The following is a 21,487-nucleotide window of genomic DNA, read 5'->3' as shown; positions in this document are numbered from 1 at the left end:
GTGCACCTACAGGCCTATACTTGTGTACATTGTTCCCAAGGACTATACTGACACATAAGCAAATAGTAAAATACATTTTACCTTTATATAAAAAAAAATAATACAATCGCTTAGAAGCTGTATTTCGTATTTACTGGTCGTCTTTAGCTTTTGGATAGTGTCTTTGATTAGTCCCTATTATAACACTATACAAAAAATCTGAAGGATAGGTTCTGTAGCACGTCTGACATGTTATACATTGTTTCTTGACAGCCCAGGAAATCACCGAAGCTGCGGGAGCTTTAAAAACGCATCAACAGCATGAATTTGTCTGTCTCAAAGTTATGTCCCTGAAAACGGCAGTCGTAGATACTCAAAAAGTTTCCTGGTAAACGCAGACAAAAAATAAACAGAATTAAAAACAAAATAGTGCACAGCAATTTTGGTCTTTTAACATATGGCTTCAGCTTTGCTTTTATTACAAACAATTATTTGTGTTGTTTTTTTTTTTACAAAAGATTCTTTAGACTTGAGAATCAACAACATCAGGAAAGTCAGAGAGCGGGTTGAAGATGTGGTGAATCTTCAATTAGAGAGTCCAACATGACTCCGGCAACAGAGCATATGTTGTAAAAACTGGAAGGGATCGGAAGTCTCGGTACAACAGACAAGTTAATAAACCGGATGGACGAGTCTGCTGAAATCTCACTGACCATGAAAAATACAGAAGAGAAAAGTTCAAGCACTGTCGTGTCAAAATGTCCATATTAACATCTGACCTTTTTCACTCCATGATGCTCACTGTACAGCCGACAAACAAAAAAGGCCAGTTTAGCATAATGTCGTCATGCCAAGTAACCGCATAGCCACCACTACAATTTCTTTACATCTACATTTCTAATGACTAGCTCCTTCACTTAGTTCAATCAATGGAATTACAAGACAGAGTATCAAAAGCATGTTTAAAAATTAATTCACAAAGCATGACATTTAGATTAAGTTGCTTCTATGGTCACTTTTCTATGACCTAACAACCACTGTGTAAAATGTACCGGTAGTTCCGTTTGTTTGTTTTTCAGTCATGATTTAAGATCAGTCCATTCAGTTAACCGTAGGTCCGAGTTCTTTTCCTTTAGAAGTTGTTGCATAATCAGGATGTCAAAGTCTTTTGCATATGGTTGACTGCAAAGCGGACTCATGTCTCCCTTCGTGCCTTCTTCTTCTTTGACAGCTTGGCGGCCTGGCTTTCCTCTGGTTTTTCTATTTAAAAAAAAGAGAGAGAGAAAAAGGCATTTATTCACTTAATTTATTTTAGTTTAAAGGGCCTGTTCCATCATAATCCAATGTTGTTTTCCAATGTTTTTTATGCATATGTCAAAATGGGTCTTTGACATTTAAAGAGGAAGTTCTATGTGGCTCCACTTTGCAGTATTCTGTATAAAATTGTGTTTGAGGAATATGACAGAAGCAGCAAAATCCAACCATTTTCATCCATCTCAAGGGGTGGCCATTTTGTCACTTGCTGTTGACTGAAAATGACATCACAGGTGCTCAAGAGTTCTGGTAACGACCAATCACATATCAGCTTGCGAATATCGCATGACCAAACTCAGAAAATAGATGATCTGTGATTGGTCATTAGCCGAGCAACTGTGATGTTATTTTCAGTCGACATCAAGTGACAAAATGGCCACCTCTTGAGATGGATGAAAGCGGGTGGGTTTTGCTGCCTAACTCATATTCAACAAACACAATATTAATCAGAAGACCATATTTAGAATAGTGGCGACACATTCAACATGTTTTTGTGAAAGTTTGGGTTGATTTTCTCTAAGTTTTGTTATTGTTGCAATTTTGGGTTTCAGGTTAGGTAATTTATTTTTGTTTTTTACATCATGTGTCGAAGTTGGAATATTTCAGTTCAATAAAAAATTTACATGAGGTTTTATTTATTAAAAATATCTCCTTACACCATTAATTTGCATATGTGAAACCAATACATGGATCATCATCACACTAACAAAGGCTCAAATCTGGATTAAAGGCAGGATTGGATTTCAAAATTAGTTTTGAATTTTCAATATCAAATATTGCTTGAAAAGAAGATTTGAGGGACTGTCAGTCTATTAAAAATAAATAAAATAAAAGCTTTGTACGATACAGCAGTCTAACAAGCAACAACGGAATCAGAGAAAGTCTATAAAAAAAATCCTAACAAGGACAATGTTATTAAGAGTTGTGGGCAAATGTGAAGTGTACTCACGCTGTTGTGTTGGAGCAGGAAAGTTGACGAGAGCAGTGGCACGCCCCTCGGGTTGCTTCAGTGGCACTTGTGTGGCAAGAGGTTTCGCAGATGCGCTGCCCTTTGCTGGTCGCTCCAACTGCACCTGAAATGCGAGTCAGACTACATATCAGCTTCAAAGATGAATACGGACTCTTTCTTTTTTTAACGAGACAAAATGTGGATGTTGTGTGTGTACTGTGCGTGAAGTGCCACCAACCTCAACAGCAGCAGCAAAATGCTCCTGAACAGGCGGCTGCTGCTTTGGTTTCTTCTTCTTTTTCTCGTCCTTCAATAAGGTTGTAGGTTCTACTTTCTTCTCTGGCACTTCAGCCTAAGCGGGATCATGTGCAGGCACAGTGAGAATGAAGCTGTTCAGTTAGCTTGTGATAAAAATGCGATTCAGTGAAATTACATGTCCACCACAGAAAATAACAACGCTGTCAAAAGGTACACAATGTGGAATTAAAGTTGTTCAACAAATCGTTTTTTTCTTCTAAAATTAAAGTAAACCTGCACAACCTTTGAGACATGTTGCTGGAATTAAAACATGCAGTTGAGCAGGGTTTTTCCTGTGTACAAAATTCAGAGGTGGCCACCTCCAGCCTGAGTGACTGATAATGAATGAATGCTTTAACATGATAATAGTGGTATCCTTATTGGAACTATTATTCTTATTGAAATATGGAATTATTATATGTTGCCTGTAAAAAAAAAAAATGAAAGTGAGTCAGTTGAACTTACAAAAGACATGCACATCATGGCGCATGGTCAGGATTAAGGATGTTCGATACCACTTTTTTCCAAACCGATATGCAACTCTTGAGTAGTCATCGCTACTGATACCAAATACCGATACTAGTAAATAAAATTCCCCACCCATAAATGACAAGATGATTTTAAAGAAAGATCTATATATATCTCCCAATATATTATTTTCCTTAAAACTGCATGAAGTTAATGGCAATTTTGTATTCATATTACTTCGAATTTCTTGTCCCTGATTGTAAAATGGCCGCCCTCTGGTATCGGTCACCGTCGTGAGTACAGATAACCTTAAAATAAGACTGGGGCACCGATACCAATACCTGGTATCGGTAGTCAGCCATCATAGTCAGGATGATACCACCTCTGCCTCAGTTTGAGCCGGGAAAAACCCTGGTTGAGTGTACAATACAGAATGTGTGCATATGTAGTCAATCAATTGCTCAAAACGCACAAAGATGCCAATCTCTCCAGTGTCATCTCTGATTTTATGACTGGACAAAAACATACAAAAGCAAAATTCATTTTTGGTGGTAATCTGAGCATCTCATAAAATTTGCTGACGGCTTGCAAGTTTGGACTTTTGAGATCATTTCCCACTCTTAATTGGGTTTTTAGGGCATCCCACAGTGGATGACATCCTGACATTTGAATAAGGCTTGTGTGAAAGCAACATTATCAATTGGCATCCACTTTCACGACATGCATGCATGCATGCTGGACGTGTGGAGACATTTTTCCTGGCAGTTACCTGGCCTATTTCTCCCTCTTCCGCAGCCTTTTTCTTTTTCTTCCTCTTCTTTTTATTCTTAGTTGCTCCGTCAGCAGTTTCTCCATTGTCCTTTTCATCTTCATCCTCCTCCTAACAAAAAAATGGACACATGAGTAGACTTTACACAGATCTGATCAACTGACTTCTTATTCAGCTTTGAAGGTTTTGGACAGCTTCTGCCACAATAGCCTCTCAACCTTTATAGATGATCACCCATGAGTGCTGTGCAACCCTGGATGATCAAGATGGATGCACGAGTATATTGGTTGGTGGACAGGTTGGTCCCGACAAAACTGCAACCTCAGGAGAGGTAGCGAAATCATGGTGAGAGAGCTGCTCAGCAGTGACCAATGACACTCATTTAAGAATAGTCAGGTCGATTATTTTTTTATTTATTTTTTTTAAACATACGACACATGATAACAGGCCGCTAATCTTTTTAGGCTTACCTGTGTTTTAGAGCCAATATATGCAACATAAACAGGTTTAATGGAAATAATGTTAAATTTTGACTGACAAGAGACTCATCTTTCATCATCATGGTTGTAGATTACAGCCGTGTTACACCAAATTGCATTTACATTAAAATAGTGTTCATTTTATCCGCCATTTTTAAATTTAGTCTCACTTTTAGTCCAGTTTCAACCATGCTTGTTAGATTTTAACATAGTTAATCAAACTCATCCTGTTTTTATTTAGTCCACTTTTAGTCGACTATAAATTTAGCATTTAGTCCAAGAAAACAGAATTGTATTTGTCTAATATTTTTTTTTATTTTTAATCTAGTTTTAGTCAGGACAATCATTTTACCCATGTATATTTTTTTGTCAGCAGATAATGTTGAACATTAAAACTAAAACTATTTCAGATAAAATGTTCAGATCTTTTAGATGAAAAACGACGACACAATTACAATATATCAACAAGTGGCTACTATGGCTCCATGCTATGAGCTAGTAAATTAGCCAGCATTAGTTAGTGGTCGGATTAACATAATTGTTGGAATATTATAGCTGTTGGATTAATGTTACATTATAGTTATAACTATAATTTACTTTTTTTTTAACCTTTCCCCATCAATCCACCTCCTGTCTGTCCCATGTGTTTGTGCATGTTGCACTTGCTAGCTGCATATTTGAAAAGGGGTGTGTCACATGACAATGTCACAGTGACAGATTAGCAGACAAAAACGACAAAATCGTAATTTTGTCCCGTTTTTGTTCATGAACGAAAATGTCAATAGATCTAACTCCAGTATTAATTAAGTTTAGTACATTTTCGTCCAGCCTTCATTAGTCGACGAAAATGCTTACTGATTTAGATCTAGTTATGTTTATTAATGAGGGTAATAGTCTAGTTTTAGTCTGATGAAAAATGTGTGTTGCCGAAATTATTTTTGTTTAGTTTTCATTGACGAAATTAACGCTACATTACAGTGAGAAAGCTACATCTAGCATTTTGCACTTCCTCTGTAGTAGTAGTGTAACTAAAATATAATCACATGAAAGCCCTTTTAAATTAATATCTGTCAGTAATAATCAAAAGCAAGCAGGATTATCTTTAAGCAGGCTGACATTGACTCACTTCTGGAATTGGATGCTTTATGTATTGAAAAATTAGGCACATTTAGGCATATACAAGGAGTGCAGCTACCAGGAGTCCAAAATCCTCAAGTGCTATCAAGAATAGCTTTTGTTGTTTTAAACAGTTCTCGGACTGTCCCGAGTCGTACTTACAGCAGCCCTGCTCAGTAGATTAGATTTAGCGGGCTTGCTTCGAGGCTGCGCCTGAACAGGAGTAGGCTGAGGTGTGGACTCCTCATAGTTGCCCCAAACTTCTGAGGGGGCATTCCAGTCAGAGCCAGGATCTGCTGAACCACCATCTGAATTGCAGTGAACAAAACAACTGGAGTCAATACGAGGCAGAGAAAGCACATGGTTGACAGGAGGTTGAAAATTCTTACTGAATCCGGACCACTCATTATCTACTTTGGGCTGACTGATCCATGGCACATTATCCACCAGCTGCGGCTCTAAACACACAACACATCGTGAATCTCATGTTTTTTTCCCTCCAGTGGTGAGAGAACGCATTGCACTTACCGGCTGCGCCAACACCCACTTTAGTAAAGGAAACGAGATCGGCTGGAACCCTATCAATCACAGTCCATGAATCTAGAAGAAAGAAAACATGCACATTTTTTATGGATGCTGAAGTTTAACACTAATTGAATTGAACGGAGAGAGCATTTAGGCCTAATACTGGCTGGTTAATGACAGATGACAACGAGCGAGCAACAAGTTTTCCATTTCAGACATGACAGCAAGCCCTCAGCGAAAGCTCAGCTCACTTTTGAAGTGCAACAGACACCCTTTAAAACCCTAAACTGCCGCTAGAGTATTAAATCTCAGTCGTGCATTCACAATTTTTTTTTTTAATATATAACACACTGAGGCTTTCATCACAGTCACTTGCGACTTAGTCATGATTAAGTTATAATTATTACTAGCAACGGCTAGGGCTCGATCCTAATTTCCTCAATCGATTCAATTTTGACTCACAAGAGTTCAGTTCTATTCAATTTTTTTCTGATTCGCTTTGTTTCACTCCAATTCAATGCAAAAATTATTAATTATGGAACATCAATTCTTAAATATCAACTCGAACTCGGCAAATGACATTTTCTAAAGCCCAAGTGACGTAAAATTTGTTAATTATGGTCTTAAAATATCAGAAACTTTAATAACTTTTCTGCTAATGATAGATGTTTATCAAACACTAAAAATACTTTATGACTTAACAGTTGTTTTTTTAACTTGGCATGAGACAACTGTGGCTTGTACATTAGTTATCAATTGTTTTGGAGGGTTCTTCATGTATTTGTTATGCAGGATTTTAGAGGCGTTTAAACATTTATTACTATATACTCTCTAAAATGAAATTGTGTCTCTCCATTTACCATCAATGTCAGTCTTCCACATTGGCGCTGCTTCTCTTTTGGCAGTCCACGGGCCTTGAGTCTTTGGAGCAACGGTGTGAGGAACCTTGACCGCTTGACTGTCAGCCACACCTGCTGCTACTGACTGTGCCTCATTCTTGTTAACTGATACCAACAAAGAAACGCTTGATAGTAAGCCAGGATACACACAGATCAAGTTAATGAGGCAAATAATAAAAGCTTGAACCTTGAATGAGATACGAGTGTTAAGATGCATGCCATTAATAATTACCTTGAGATACAGCGGCATTAACTTTATCTGCTGACACTTTCGATGACTCTCCTGTGAGGAAAGAGTAAGGTCAAAAAATGTATGGTTCACTTCCATAAATTGATGTCTATTAACTCTTTTACCGCCAATAACATTAATTAACGTCAACTACGTTTTTTCTTCTCAATGGGCAGTGCTACCTACGTCGTGTGCAGCGCTGCTTTGTGAATGGGGTGGGAAAATCATAAAACACCCACTAACTATGGCCAGCAGATGGCAGCATTGTTTGTCTTTTCAATGGGCTCCCGGGAATCAAATTACATGAAAACATGGTGGATCTTAGGAAATAGAACGTTTTCAAGGATGACGTCAATGATTAAAGTGTTTGTCAAATTAAATCTAATTCATAGTGTCACTAAACAAAAAATATTAAGAGTCACTATTGTGCAGAAAATGTATATTTTCACAAAAAGCTTTTTTTCTCCTTATTTTTTCCATTTTCGCTTGATGTCACTCAAATTACCTATTTTCAAATGGTGATTACTAAAGAGCGGAATATAGTAGGGGAAAAAACTGAATGAAAGACTGGAATCCAATCTTTCATCTGGTATCCACCATGTTTATGTAGTCATAACACACAATATTCTGTTTGCCTTGAAAGATGAGTGAAAATGCTCAAAACTGGCTGGCACTGTAGGGGTTTTTTGGATAACGTTTGGCAGTAAAAGAGTTCAAACAGAACATTCAGGCAAAGGTGTCAATCTATGGGGAAACCACAATCTATTCCACTAATGCTTGAGTTTAGCATACATCCTGGCTAGAAAAATAATTGGCATCTAATATGAGAATACGATCAGGAAAGTGTGGAAGGTTTGCCCATTGACCAGCATTATGTTCCACTTAAGACTATAAACTTTGTATAAGAAGTGTAGCATTAATGAAAATCCAAACCTTTTTTCTTCTTATGGTTGGCAGGAGGGGTAGCTGCTGAGGCCTTGCGCTGCTCTGGAGTAGCGCTCACAGGAGTGCCGCCGCCACCGCCGCCACCAGGACTGGCGGAGCCATCGCTGGAACTTTTGTCCTTCTTGCGTTGTTCACGTTTTTCTTTGTTGCTGACCTTAGTCTCCCATGTACCTGAATGTGGAATTTATTGCCAAAAAAGAAAACGAAAAAAAGATTGCAGTTATGGATAAGGCAGGATGATGACTGCTAGTGACCGAGTATACGAAAGGTGTGTGCCAAGCACATTAATCAAACTAAATTTTATTAGTATAATCGATATGAAAATATATTCAATAATGACACTTCTACACAGTCAGTCAAAGACAGAAAAACAAAAAAAAAACCTTACAAGCAGTGACAGTAGGCCAAAGGTCGCAGTCAGACATTCACATAAGACTAACAATAGTCCACATTCTGAATGCAGGCCCCATTTAAAAGCATACACCTCAGACAGACTTTAGTTGTTGCGCTGTAACAGAATTCAATGGAGAATATTGATTTGCTGTACAAGAAAATTGAGTTATCGGCTCAGTCAAAGAGCAAATTAAATTACCACTGTATTATTATCAAAAAAAAAATTATATCTTGCTTTTGAAGCGAAAGTATGGCTGGGTGATTTATTTTGATTGAGATTTGCACAATAAATGGTGTTATCCAAAGTGGATTTATTCTTTCATTGTTTTGTTTTTTTAATCAATATAGATTCTATAAAGGACTATGTAAATCTGTAAGCAAATTATTTTTTAAAATAAATAAAGAATAATTTTATACAGTTTACCGTTTATACCGTGATATGAATTTTGGGCCATATCGCCCAGCCCTAAGTGAAAGCGCCAAAATATTAGCTTTAGAAACACCACAATGCTGTACCACAAAAACTAACATTGTTCAATTAATAACATATGGCAGTTTCAATCAATATGAAGGAATGTTTCTATTTAAAACATGAATGGCATTACAAGTAGGTGGAAAACATGTTAGACAATCACATCATCATCTGACTAAACTACTCAGTCGACCCACAATCAATATAATAATACGTTTTGAGTTAACATGATTCATCATATTTTACCTTCCTCCGGCTCTTTCCCGACAGCTGTCACTGTGTTCTTCACTGCCGGTTTGGCTTTCTTCTTTGACTTCTTTGTCTAGAAGATAAGAAATAAAGTCATTTATTAAAAGAAGAAACTCAGGGATGTGATTTGACCAAAGTGAAATTATCTGAAAATTTAGCCGGGGGTCTGGGGGCCGCTGGCACCCAGCTAGGTCCAGGGCAGTGCCCTGGTGGGGGGACAAGGGGGACTTTGGCCCCCCGGAGCTCATGGGTTTTCCGTGTTTTTAAGTACTTTCAATGCACTCACATGACAAAGAAATAGGACAAAACAACAGCATAAATTTTCAATGTATATTGAACTATCCCATATAAAATGGCAGTTTGAGTCAACTCAAAATCAGTCACATTCAAAAACATTGGACTGCCTTTGCTTTTAAAAACTATCACTGAGAATATCATCATATCTAACTAATGTGATTACTAAGTTAACACATAAATAATGTTGAAGAGTTCAAATTTCATGAACAAATAATTCTATCATGACCAAATGAAAAGTAACTCATATTAGAGCATACCACAAATGTCTTTGTTATAGCAGAAGATGTTATCTGTCGGAGTCATGTGCATATACAATGAACTACTAAAAAAATTAAAATAAAATTAAAAAAAAAACGGATTTTTTTTTTGGGGGGGGGGGAGATAAAAAAAGCGGAATTCCGCGAATTAGCGGAAAAATCACATCCCTGGAAACTAGATCAATTTTGTAGGAAAATGATCTATAACACACTGGGCAGCAGCACATAGGATTTCACCAGCAAGCAGTCAATAAAATACGCATACTCAAGTTAAGTCTATTTATAAGTGAAACCACATACACAGGGTATGTCCCCTTTTAATAATTCACAAAATGGAAGCCCATCCACATTATCTTCACAATTACATACATTGATTCATAACTCCTTTGCAATTTCATTTTATCACAGGGGTGGTATTGAATGAATTGCTTTGATTTAAACCAGTAGTCAATCTGAGAGTTTGCAGCATCTGCAGGTTACAGTTAACACTGAAACCCAACACTGGCAGCTGCTGTGGTTACATCACTGAAGGGTGACACTGACTGAGCTATTTTGATGAATACCTCTGACAGTGTTCAAATAATTATCATGAATGTACAACATTTTGCCTCTTTGTGATGCCTGATACTCATCACATATATTGAAACAGGGGGGAACTAGCACGTTTAGGCAACTTGGGTTCGCATTTTACCTCGACAGCTTTTTCATTCTTGGTTTGAGGAGGAGGGGGCTGTTGATGTGGCACTCTATCGTCACTAACTATGGCGTCTTCTTCCTGGACCTCCTCATTGACAGCTCTGCCATTTGGCTGGGCTTTCTGAACACAAATTTAAAAAACGACACAACACGTTTCTCCAAATGTACAATAAATTGAATACAGTGTGTGTTTTTCAAAAGGAGAATTGGGAGGGTGCAGTCGAATTCTCGTCCGGTGCGTTAGCTTAGCAGCACATTTGGATACGTACAGCTGTCATTGGAATGGAAAGAGTTGTATTTACGTGCCTTTTCCGTCTTTTTCTTCCTCTTCTTCGGCTCCTCTGATTTGACTAGTTTACTGGCACTTCGTTTCACCTCGACGGTGTCCTCCACGACGGTGGTCGCAGGCCGTTTCTTGAACAGAGCCTGGCACAACGAGGCCCACACCACGAGCATCAGCACGAAGCCGGTGCACGTCGCAAGGAGGATCACCCATGGCGGAATGAGCTCGGGCTTGATCGGCAGATCCACACCGAGCTCGGTTCGCAAAAACTCCTGGCCTTTGGACAACAATTCGGTGACGCGAGATGAAAGCAGCTCGGCCTGTTGAGAGGCCGCGTCCCTCCACTGTTCCATGTGCGTTGCTAATAAAAGCTTCCCGACGATTCACAATGAAACCCGCGTCTCTTAGCTGACCTAGCTTGCAGTGTTAGCTAAAAATAGCGGCGGGACGATTTTGACATGATGGAAAACAATAAACGCATTATCTCTTCCACTAACTACATCGAATTAATTAGACAGGTAGGCAAACTAGCTAGCTTGCCAATCTGCTAGCCTAGCTGAATCGACAGATTCACCCCCCAAAAAAAATCTAAATGAGCTTCGTAGACCGTAAACAGGCTGATACCATTGTATGGATTTGCCCACAATGTCTCTACTGCGACTGACCGCGAGCAAAGCAGCAGATTCACCTCATATGGCTTCGACTGCCAGGAGGAGGAACGATGCCCTCTCAAAATTATGCTGCGTTCATTTTTCACCGGAAGTTAGAGAATCCCGACGTCGTTCAGCGTACACAAAAAAACGCATACTGCGTTACAGATTTTTAAGGCGTGACGCAGAAATATATGAAATTCTCTCAGAACTGTAACCAGTGTATCAAGGATTCTCATTTGTTGGACTTCACAGCCACTGAAGCAGATTTGATGTCACACCATGTGCCACCGTCTAGAGATGGATCAAGAAGTAGCTTTGATTGACTGCATGCTGGCATCTGTGCAAACAGAATGGTTGGGTCAGCATATTCATACAATAAAAAATAATCATAGCTTCCTAGCTGGGTCATTATCAAAACACAGCCACAGACATACGTAATCGGTTAAACGTTTAGCTTTATCTTGTTAGCCAGAAAAAAACGAAGATTTTGTCACATCTTAATATCAGCAATAGTGGTAATATTGGTAGACACAGACATTGTTCATAAACGTTTCTATTTGCATTATTTTATTTAGCTTCAGTGTTGAAAGCAAATGTTTACAAGTGTTAAGAATGATCATTTGAATTTCACTGCAAAACTTGTTTTAACAACACATGGGATACTGTATGTACAGTGGAGGCTTTTGAAATAAAAACGGCAAATATGTCATCAGGAACTCACATCATATAAAAGGGTGTCGAGCTTAATATATCTCTGTTGAAAAATACAGGTCGTTTTTAAAGACATTAAAAAAGTCAAGTGACTGGACAGCAGCAGAAAAAAATACTTGAGACTCCTAGTGGCGACTTCTTTGACTACAAGTTGTCATTTCTACAGGTACAAATCACGACTTTTACAGATACAAATTTACACTTTTTTCTACAGGTACATTTTTTTTGTACAGGTGCAAATCACGACTTTTACACATACAAATTTATACTTTTTTCTTAATACAACAAAAAAAAAAAAAGCATTATACAAGCTACTTTTGCAACATATTTACCTCCATATAAATGGCTTAATCAAGTCAAGCCACAGGGTAGCAAGAAACCGAATTATATCATTAATTTTTGGGTCATTAACACATGATCAGGGGAAAGCGCGAACGCAGTCCCCGACTACCAGAAACTGTGCAGTCAAGATTCCCACATTTGGAGAATTTGCAAGGGTCAGCACAACCGGAGTGCAATGGCTGAGCCTCGCCCTGGGTGATCCACCTTCTTGATCAGGGTATCTCCACTGCCAGGTAAGTATGAGTTGTACAAGTAACCAGCGCCAAAGTGTTTAGCACACACGCCATCTTCAGTCATGGGCTGATTTGCAGCAAATCATTTGCTACACACGTGAGCACACGTACACACACTTATTGGATGATGCAGCGCTCGAACACCAGTTTATGTAGTATCCTTTAGCCATTACATTAGCCTGATCATAATCTTAATCATTATGAATTAGGTAAAAAAGAAAGAAAGAAAGAAAAATAATTCCCACATGCATTGCTGCTTCACTTCCTGTTTCTTTGTGTGGTCGGGACGCTCTGGGAAACATTTCAATATGTCCAATATTATTATTATATATATTATATATATTATTTCTATAGCACATTTTATAAACAAGCGTTTCCAAAGTGATGCAGCACTTTGAGATCCGCACACTACCATCCACATAAAATCTAGTAAAACCAACTATATTTTAAATACAAAAACAGACAATAAAATACTAAAATACAATAGGTAAATAAAGAAATGAATACATTAAAACTAATATATATTAAAACTAACATTAAAAAAAGACCCCGAGGACCACACAATTCAATTTTAATAGGTGGTATTCAATAATTTAATATAGTGTACACGCCAAAATGAACGGTTCCTTGAATCAATACATCCAGTATTAACAAAGTATTTCATGATTTTTGGGAAACTGGCTGTGTGTGCAACTGTGCATGTGTTTTTTTCCTACTGATTCATTTCAATTTTTTTTGAGCCATTTGGATTTTGCCGTCGCGTTTCGTTGCAGGCGTTTGTCGAAGCGTTGGCGTGAACCTGTTTTGGCTCCCCGACGATGCGGTTTTATGCGAAAATGAGACCTGGTACGGCCCCTGCTCCATTTTTTAAGGCATCGGAAAAGAAGACCGTAAAATGCACACATGAGGATGACGACGAGGTTTCGCTTTTCCAGATCACTTTCTGTAACAGAATGTAATGCTGAAGAGAATTTAATGCTGCTGAGCTAGTGGTGAACCTCATACACTTTTGAGCAACATTAGTCAGCCAGGTTTCCATTACAGTTTTGTTTTGCTAAATAAAACCAATATTTCTAAAATTGCTCATTAAAGTAAAAAAAAAAATCCATTGAAGAGTGTTCGTGTTTGTCCAACGAGAACATAAAAAATAAAAACTCACTCACGAGTAAGTGATCGGCGAAGTGGAAGTAAGTGATTATTGGCATCTTTTTACACATTCGCATACAGTATACGTTATTATTACCCACTTTTACGGTCCAGATGCAACATGTTAATATTAGTAAAACAAACGCACTAATCCCACAATTGACTAATCTGTACCCACAGTTTAGTAATCTGTTGCCACAGTTGGACGCGTGAAAAACTTGAACAAGACTGCCCTCCGAAGACAACTGGGATGGGGCAGCCCCGTGACCTTTAATTGTGACTTGCGAGAAAAGAGACCTTCGGATAATAAAATAATACAACAGCAGCACAAATCATCTGATGTAGATATGTTTTCATTTCACAGAAGAGCTAGTCTCCGTGAAGACTGTCAAAAATTGCCATTGCCGACTATATTTCAAGTCGTCAAGGCGGGGTATTGGGTAAAGTTTTCAACTAGCAATAATCACGCCTCGGATAAACCTCATAGGCTACGATACTGCCACTGCGCAAAGCTAGAAACATAGAGTTACTAAGAATCAAGTCATTACTGAGCAAACGTTCCACAGTGACAGTCTCCACACAATAGCCATAAAGTAGGAAGCGGTTCCGAGATAAATTCCACATTTATCTACATTTGTTACGCGCACAAAATTGTTACATTTCTGATTAGAACGCTTCCAACATATTTAGGGAAACTTATCTACATCCAATATAAGTGCACTCCATTTACCTACCAATTGAATTTATGATATTACGCCGCAATGCATTATGGGACATTGTGTTAACCCAAAATCGTGTGCAGGTCGAAATGCATAGACTTGATTGGCTCTATGGGGTAAACGCCACGGAAAAGGCGGGACTTCCGCCTTTCTGGTTTTCACGCATCATCAGCTTTGTTTCGGTTTAAATACACAAATATAACTGAGTTTGGTGTCTTTGTTGACCTCTAATCTTGTGGAAAAAGAGATGGAATGTTTCTTTTCTGCTCAGTGTGCCTTGTATCTTTACAAAAGTATGTTGTTTATTTCAAGCTGCCTATTTGTTGTATAATTATTTTTTTTAGTTTGAACTTGCACTACTTCATTGTGACTTTTATGTTTGTTATTGACAGTGCACATTGTGAACAATAAAGAATTTTTGTGTACTGTATCTCATTTACTGACATCACAACGTTTCATATTGCCAAATATTCCAATGAACGATTTAAAATAATGCTGTACAAACATGACTTGCTACAATGGTGTGGTGAAAACTGAAAAGCCGTTCGATCAGCTTTTGCCAAAAAAGACTGAAAATCATTTCTATCGACACTCATCAACCTACTACTTCATGTTTCTTCTCTCAATTGACATTTGCACAAGCTACCGCCACCACTGGTGAGGAGGTGAACCACGGCAACATGTCACCAACACACGTGACACAGACACAACTCACCCAACTAGAGAATCAAACGTAGTTGCGACCAGGGGTCAAAGTGGACCGGAACGAAATTCTGGACCGGAACAATCTGGAACGGTGCTTCGGTCACGAAAATATGACGGCTACGCAACTGTAAAAAAAACAAAACACATGTTAATAACCTGCCAGGCTGCCACACACGCATCTATTAACGTCAGATTTACAACACAAGTGTTAACAAGTCTAATAAAGTGCTTGTGAATCGTTCCAGTCTGCTTGTGTAGCTAATCCGTTTACACCGATATTTATTATTTTATTTATTCGTATTCCGGGGAGTTCTGTCCATCGCGAGAGAAGAGACAGCAGGACCCTCCCAATCACATACAAGTACAAACGATGCTGCTATCACTACCACACGATCAAAATGGGTATCTATCTAGGCTGCACCCCCTGTCATAAAGTAAAGCTACTCGATGTCTAAGCAATAAATAAATAAAAAAAATCAATGTTTACGTTATCTTCAAAGTATATACCATTTCAATGTGCACGATGTAAGAGTCATTTGGACAAATTTTTATTTTTAAATTTATGTTACTTATTTATATCCTCAAAGTTCTAATGTTATGTCCTAAAATTGAGGTTTTGCATTTACATGTGATGGGAATGAGGGAAAATATTATTAGGAGATAGAACATAGGGTTACCTGTGTTTTTGTTAACTGTTATTTTGCACATAATTGAAAAAATAAAATTTTGAATGAAAATCTGTTTCTCATGTAAGCTTTGTTACAATCATGTTACAGTGTGTGTGATGCAGTAGCCTAACGCATGTATAATTGAGTTTAAGTTTATTTGAACATGGAAAAAAACAAACAAAAACAGTAATAAACATACAACAAAATAAAATAGCTACAAAACAAGCAAAATTCAACAAAGCGCACCTAATGATTTTGGAAGACCTGTTGTGTTTTGTCTGTACTGTGTAACTACACCAAAATGAGTTCTTTATAATTATTAAACCAAATTAAATGGCAATTAAATATAAAAATATATTGAACCTAAATATAGAGGCTACTTTATGTGTAAAATAATCGTTTCTCATGTCTTTGCAGGATTGGCTGTTGATTTATCGCCCTACACACCTAAAAAGGGAGAGCGAAAAAGCCTTGGCAATGTGCTCTTTTTGTTGTTGTTGCAAAGTCTTGCCTCTCTTAAGTGTATTGCATTCAGCGTTATATGGATTGAGATTCATTTTTAGATGGATAGTGTTTGGCATTTCAAACATTCCAAAAGAGCCCTTCGTTTTCTAAATTAATTGTTCCAAGTAGTTTTTTCTGAACCAATTGTTGCAAACAATTTAATCGTTTCAACGCTCAATTTCTGCCATCTCTACAAACTGGTAGTAATAACTCATAAAAAAATTGTCATTAACAAATAATCAGGGGAGAGACAGAGCGAACAAAGTCCTCTACTACCAGAATTTATACATTCGAGATTCCCACATTTGGGGAATTCTCTGCGGTCAGTGCAAGTCGCTGGCTGCATAGAATGGTACAATCTATGAGCCCTCAACTCAGATACCCTCCCCAGTGAGGGTGCCACAGCCATTGATAGGCCTGCCTTTATAGTCACTCTCTACAACAACAAAATTTAGGTTGGTACCTACCTATGTAAATAAAAATAATTATTGCCAGGTAGCAATGTGGAGGAAGAACCATGTCTACCTAAACCTTATGCCTTATCGGCTGTTTTATGTAATCAGCAAAACGTGAATTTTCCAAACTGCCGATCTTCACTAGAGTTGCGGCTGTGCGGCCATCATTTGGATCTCAGATTCGAACCCACGACTTACTGTGAGACAGATGTGCTAACTAGTCGGCCACATTATAGTCACATTAGCCCAGGCATGGGCAAACCCTGGCCCGCGGGCCAAATACGGCCCGTTATGCTTTTCAATCCGGCCCGCCGAACTTATCCAATAAGGCTAGAAAAAAATTCAAAATCATTAATTTAATTTTGTCCCTGCAATCCCGCGCTTCACAAATAGGTGGCGCCAGGATTTTTATTGTGGGTGGGCCTGAGGAAAAATGGGCGGGCCAGAGAAAATTCCCTTCACGTCCCTAATAGAGCTTTACCGCGGGTAGCAAGGACAGCGATTTACTTTCTTTTCCTGTTGCCATCTGACCCCGTCTGTAGAAATGAGCGGACCAAAGAAAAGGAAAGAAAAGGACGGTGAGGGCGCAGTGTTTAATAACGAGTGGACAACACGATATTTTTTCACGGAAGTCCGATCAACGGCTGTATGTCTGATATGCCAAGAAGCCGTTGCGGTTTTTAAAGAGTACAATATCAGCCGTCACTTTGCCACGAAACATGCAAATTATGATAGCAAGTGAAGAAGGTATATTAAAAATCCATACTTTTGCGTGTCCAATAAATCAAATTATGGGATAAGAAATGAACAGAGTTCCTGCGCAGGATGATTTATTCCGGAGATCTCCGTTACATCATTGAATCAAACTCCAACAGTTTCAGATCAATACTGCCACTCCTCTTTCGAAGAGCCCACACTTTATTACAATCAAATCGCAAGAACAGTGTCTCCAACACCGCCCCTCATGAATAAGTAAATGTGTTATATAATGGAAAAATACAGATTGAAAAACAGAATTCTCAGCACACAGATACAGCTGTATTTGTCTCTAGTCAAAATATACTTTCAAGGCACTTCTCAGTACTTTCTCCCATAACAAAATCTCACAAACAAGTTGAACTCAACAGCTCCTAATGTAACATAGTTATATGAGCGTGCGCTCTCTCTCACGAACAGAAATGTGTTTTCGCACAGAGAAGGAACTCCTAGACCAAACAATGTGTCCCACCTTAAGGTCAAATTATACTGAGTTCAAAACTACTTTACCTACTTCACATCTATAAAACATTTCAACATGGTTAATATAAAGAATTAAAATGTTAATAATGTATAACATACCTGTCAACTTGTACGTTTTATACGTATTTTATACGTTTTTTTACCATTTCAAATCATGTACGCCGTACACCGACTTTTGTACGGGGAAAAAAAAATGCGCTGACATGCGCATGCGTAGATATACATAGAGTAAATATCGTGGAAGCAAGCATGGAGGAGCCACCTAGTAAGAAACGAAGAACTCAAGGATCGGGTCGACACCAGAAAGAATGGGAGTTACTTCAAGGTGAATATGCTGGCTGGATTAAAGCATCGTTAAGAGACACTCAATTCTCATTCTGTGTCCCTTGCAATAAAGACGTGAAAGTTGCTGCGAGTGGATTTTACGATCTGAAGAGCCACTTTAAAACTGCCGGACACGTGGAGAATGTGAAAAAAACCAATTCACATGTCCCATTAACCAAGCACTTCGTCTCTACCGCAAATCCTGCAGCATCCCACAAAACGACAAATGCGGAAATTCTCTTCTGCCATTTTCTTGCTGAGCACAACATTGCTTTCACAGCTGCGGACCACTTCTCGGATTTGGTGAAAGTTATGTTTCCGGATTCACAGACAGCTAAGGTAATTTATTATTATTATTATTATTATTATTATCATTCATATCTACAATGAATCAGCATTTATGGCACCGTGTCAAAAATTAAAATTTTATATTTTAATATTATATTTTTGCAGGAGTTTGCATGTCGGAGGACCAAGGCTACGATGATTGTTAAGGAGACCAAGACACCAATGAGGAGGATGAAATCAGGCAAAGCATCACACCAGCCATGCAAGCAACTTTTTTTTCCTCTGTTCGCTCCTTCTACGAGGCTGTTGTAACTAAAATGATACAAAAATTTCCATTTGAGAATACAATACTGAGTGACTTGGTGGTGTTGGACCCAAGAAAGAGAGAGATGTTGGATTACACAAGTATTGTTAAGCTTGCAAACAGGTTTACACCAGACTTTGATCAGGAACAATTAAAAGATGAATGGGAAGACTATCAACTAATACCTAATGATCTTCTCCCTCAGAAAAGTCAGGATGGACAACCAATTCGTCCAGAGACATTTTGGCCTCATGTATTCAAAATGAAAACTGGTTTGGGGCTGGATCGCTTTCCACTGATGAGAAAGATGTATCTAATTTTACTCAGCCTTCCTCACAGTCATGCTGATAGCGAGCGGGTTTTCAGCCATGTGAGGAAAATTCATACAGAGTACAGAAAGACAATGGGAACAGACACTCTTACTTCTTTATTACAGATGAAATTGAACTGTGGCAACTGTTGCTCACAAGTGAGACCCTCATTAGAGCAGATAAAGTCTGCTAAATCATGCACATTGGCTTACAATAGGAAGCACTGAAGGCACAGTTTATTGCATTGTAAACTTTTTAAATTGAATAAAAGACTTTGTATGCAAATTACCTTTGTTATTTCTATTACACTGTCTGGTTACCGCGAGTAAACATGCGTCGTACGGTGTTTGTAAGGTTTTTTTGGGGTTTGTAAGGGGAATCATAATCATTTATAAGGGCAGTTATCGGCAGAGGTTGACAGGTATGGTTAGTATATGAAATAAAGTATTAAAAATGTTAATAATGTATAACACAAGCAGTCAACACAAGAACGGGAGGCTAATGCACAGAGGTTGGCGGCTAATTTACAGGCTCAGCAGAATTTTTTTCACCGACAAACTTCAATTCAGGAGTCAAGTACCAAGGCAGGTTTTTTGCTGGCGTTCAAATTGGCGAAGGCTAGCAAGCCTTTCTCCGAAGGCGAGTTTTTGAAAGAATGCATGGTAGAGACAGCAAGTCTCTTGTGTCCGGAGACCAAAGGCAAGTTTGAAAAAATCAGTTTATCACGCAGGAAAGTGACCAGCCGTGTGGAACTGATTGATGAAGATATAGTGAGCACGTTAAATAAAAAGGCGGGGGCCTTTACGTTATATTCACTGGCACTTGATGAAAGTAACGACCTAAAAGACACTGCTCAGCTCCTATTTTTTATCCGAGGGATAAATGACAGTTTTGAGATAACTGAGGCGCTTTTGAGCATGGAGTCGTTGAAGGGGAAAACGCGAGGAGAGGACTTGTATGCACATGTGTCCGCTGTCATTGAGAGGATGAAGCTTCCTTGGAGTAAACTTTCCAATGTCACCACGGATGGATCGCCAAATTTAACAGGAAAAAACGTCGGACTGTTGAAAAGGATCCGGGATAAAGTGAAGGAGCAAAACCCTGAGCAGGACGTTATTTTCCTTCACAGCATCATTCACCAGGAGTCTCTGTGTAAGTCTGTGTTGCAGCTTAATCACGTTGTCGATCCAGTTGTAAAACTTGTTAACTTCATACGAGCGAGGGGACTTAATCGTCAGTTCGTTACACTGTTGGAGGAAACCGATGCGGATCACCAGGACCTACTTTACCACTCTCGTGTCCGCTGGTTAAGTTTGGGAAGAGTGTAACAACGAGTGTGGGAGCTCAAAGAGGAGATTAGCTCGTTTTTGGAGTTAATGGGAAAATCCGAAGAATATTCAGAGTTGAGTGACGTGAACTGGCTTTCTGACTTTGCGTTTGCTGTGGACATATTTTCACACCTGAATGAGCTGAACGTGAAGCTACAGGGGAAAGATCAGTTTGTGCACAACATGTACACAAATGTGAGCGCCTTCAAATCCAAGCTGATTTTATTCTCCAGACAAATGGCAAACAAATCTTTCGCTCATTTCCCCACACTAGCCGTGCAGAAAGGGACCATCCAAAACACGGATAAATACTGCAAATCACTGGACGACCTGCACAGAGAATTCTGCCGTCGCTTCTCTGATTTTAAACAAATTGCCTCATCACTTCAGCTGGTGTCCTGTCCCCTGTCACAAGAGCCTGAAACAGCACCGCCGGAGCTGCAGTTGGAACTGATCGATCTTCAGTTCGACTCTGCTTTAAAGGAGAAGTTCAAGTCTCTTAAACTAAATGACTTTTATTCCTCACTGAACGAAGCCGCATTTCCAAACCTCCGGAGGACGGCACAGAAGATGCTGGTGTTGTTTGGCTCGACCTACGTGTGTGAGCAGACGTTCAGCATCATGAACATCAATAAAGCCCGTCACAGATCCAAGTTAACTGACCAACACCTCAGATCTATCCTGAGAATTGCCACAACAAAACTAACTCCAGACTTTGATGTACTGGCAAAAAAGGCAGACCAACAACACTGTTCCCACTGAAATTTGTGAGTTTTTCTACTTATGTTCTGTTATGGAAAATAAGTAGAAAGTGCGTATTTTAATTGAGTGTGCCTTCATGCACAGCAGTGGAGCAGAAATGTTTTGACATTGAGTATTTCGTTGGGTAATATGTTTTGAATGTTGAAAGTGTTCATCTTTTTTCAATAAATCTTGATTTC

General features: G+C 38.7%; 1 protein-coding gene, 1 long non-coding RNA gene, 2 other non-coding genes and 1 pseudogene across 4 annotated transcripts; 2 read left to right on the top strand and 3 right to left on the bottom strand.

The window, feature by feature from the left end:
• Positions 1-418: 418 nt before the first annotated feature.
• On the bottom strand, positions 419-11,432 carry LOC144057645 (protein LYRIC-like). The gene is made up of 13 exons (XM_077575456.1): positions 10,636-11,432; positions 10,329-10,450; positions 9,081-9,156; positions 7,958-8,140; positions 7,028-7,078; positions 6,757-6,900; positions 5,900-5,971; positions 5,761-5,829; positions 5,534-5,679; positions 3,777-3,887; positions 2,481-2,594; positions 2,243-2,366; positions 419-1,239 (listed from the first exon to the last, which is right to left on the bottom strand). The coding sequence occupies exons 1-13, from the start codon at positions 10,967-10,969 to the stop codon at positions 1,175-1,177; spliced, it is 1,611 nt and encodes a 536-aa protein (XP_077431582.1). The 5' UTR covers positions 10,970-11,432; the 3' UTR covers positions 419-1,174.
• A 967-nt stretch (positions 11,433-12,399) lies between these two features.
• On the bottom strand, positions 12,400-12,563 carry LOC144058523 (U1 spliceosomal RNA). Its single transcript, XR_013295453.1, has one exon. It is a non-coding gene; the product is annotated as a U1 spliceosomal RNA (small nuclear RNA).
• Positions 12,564-14,074: 1,511 nt separating this feature from the next.
• On the bottom strand, positions 14,075-14,215 carry LOC144058524 (U4 spliceosomal RNA). Its single transcript, XR_013295454.1, has one exon. It is a non-coding gene; the product is annotated as a U4 spliceosomal RNA (small nuclear RNA).
• A 3,882-nt stretch (positions 14,216-18,097) lies between these two features.
• Positions 18,098-19,069, top strand: LOC144058164 (uncharacterized). Its single transcript, XR_013295394.1, has 3 exons — positions 18,098-18,316; positions 18,389-18,654; positions 18,769-19,069. It is a non-coding gene; the product is annotated as an uncharacterized LOC144058164 (long non-coding RNA).
• An 808-nt stretch (positions 19,070-19,877) lies between these two features.
• LOC144057681 (general transcription factor II-I repeat domain-containing protein 2A pseudogene) lies at positions 19,878-21,308 on the top strand (annotated as a pseudogene).
• The last annotated feature ends 179 nt before the right edge of the window (positions 21,309-21,487 follow it).

The sequence above is a fragment of the Vanacampus margaritifer genome, chromosome 9, assembly GCF_051991255.1.
Source record: "Vanacampus margaritifer isolate UIUO_Vmar chromosome 9, RoL_Vmar_1.0, whole genome shotgun sequence".
NCBI lineage: Eukaryota > Metazoa > Chordata > Actinopteri > Syngnathiformes > Syngnathidae > Vanacampus > Vanacampus margaritifer.
The sequence above is the reverse complement of the archived record's forward strand: the minus strand, read 5'-3'. Positions and strand labels throughout refer to the sequence as shown.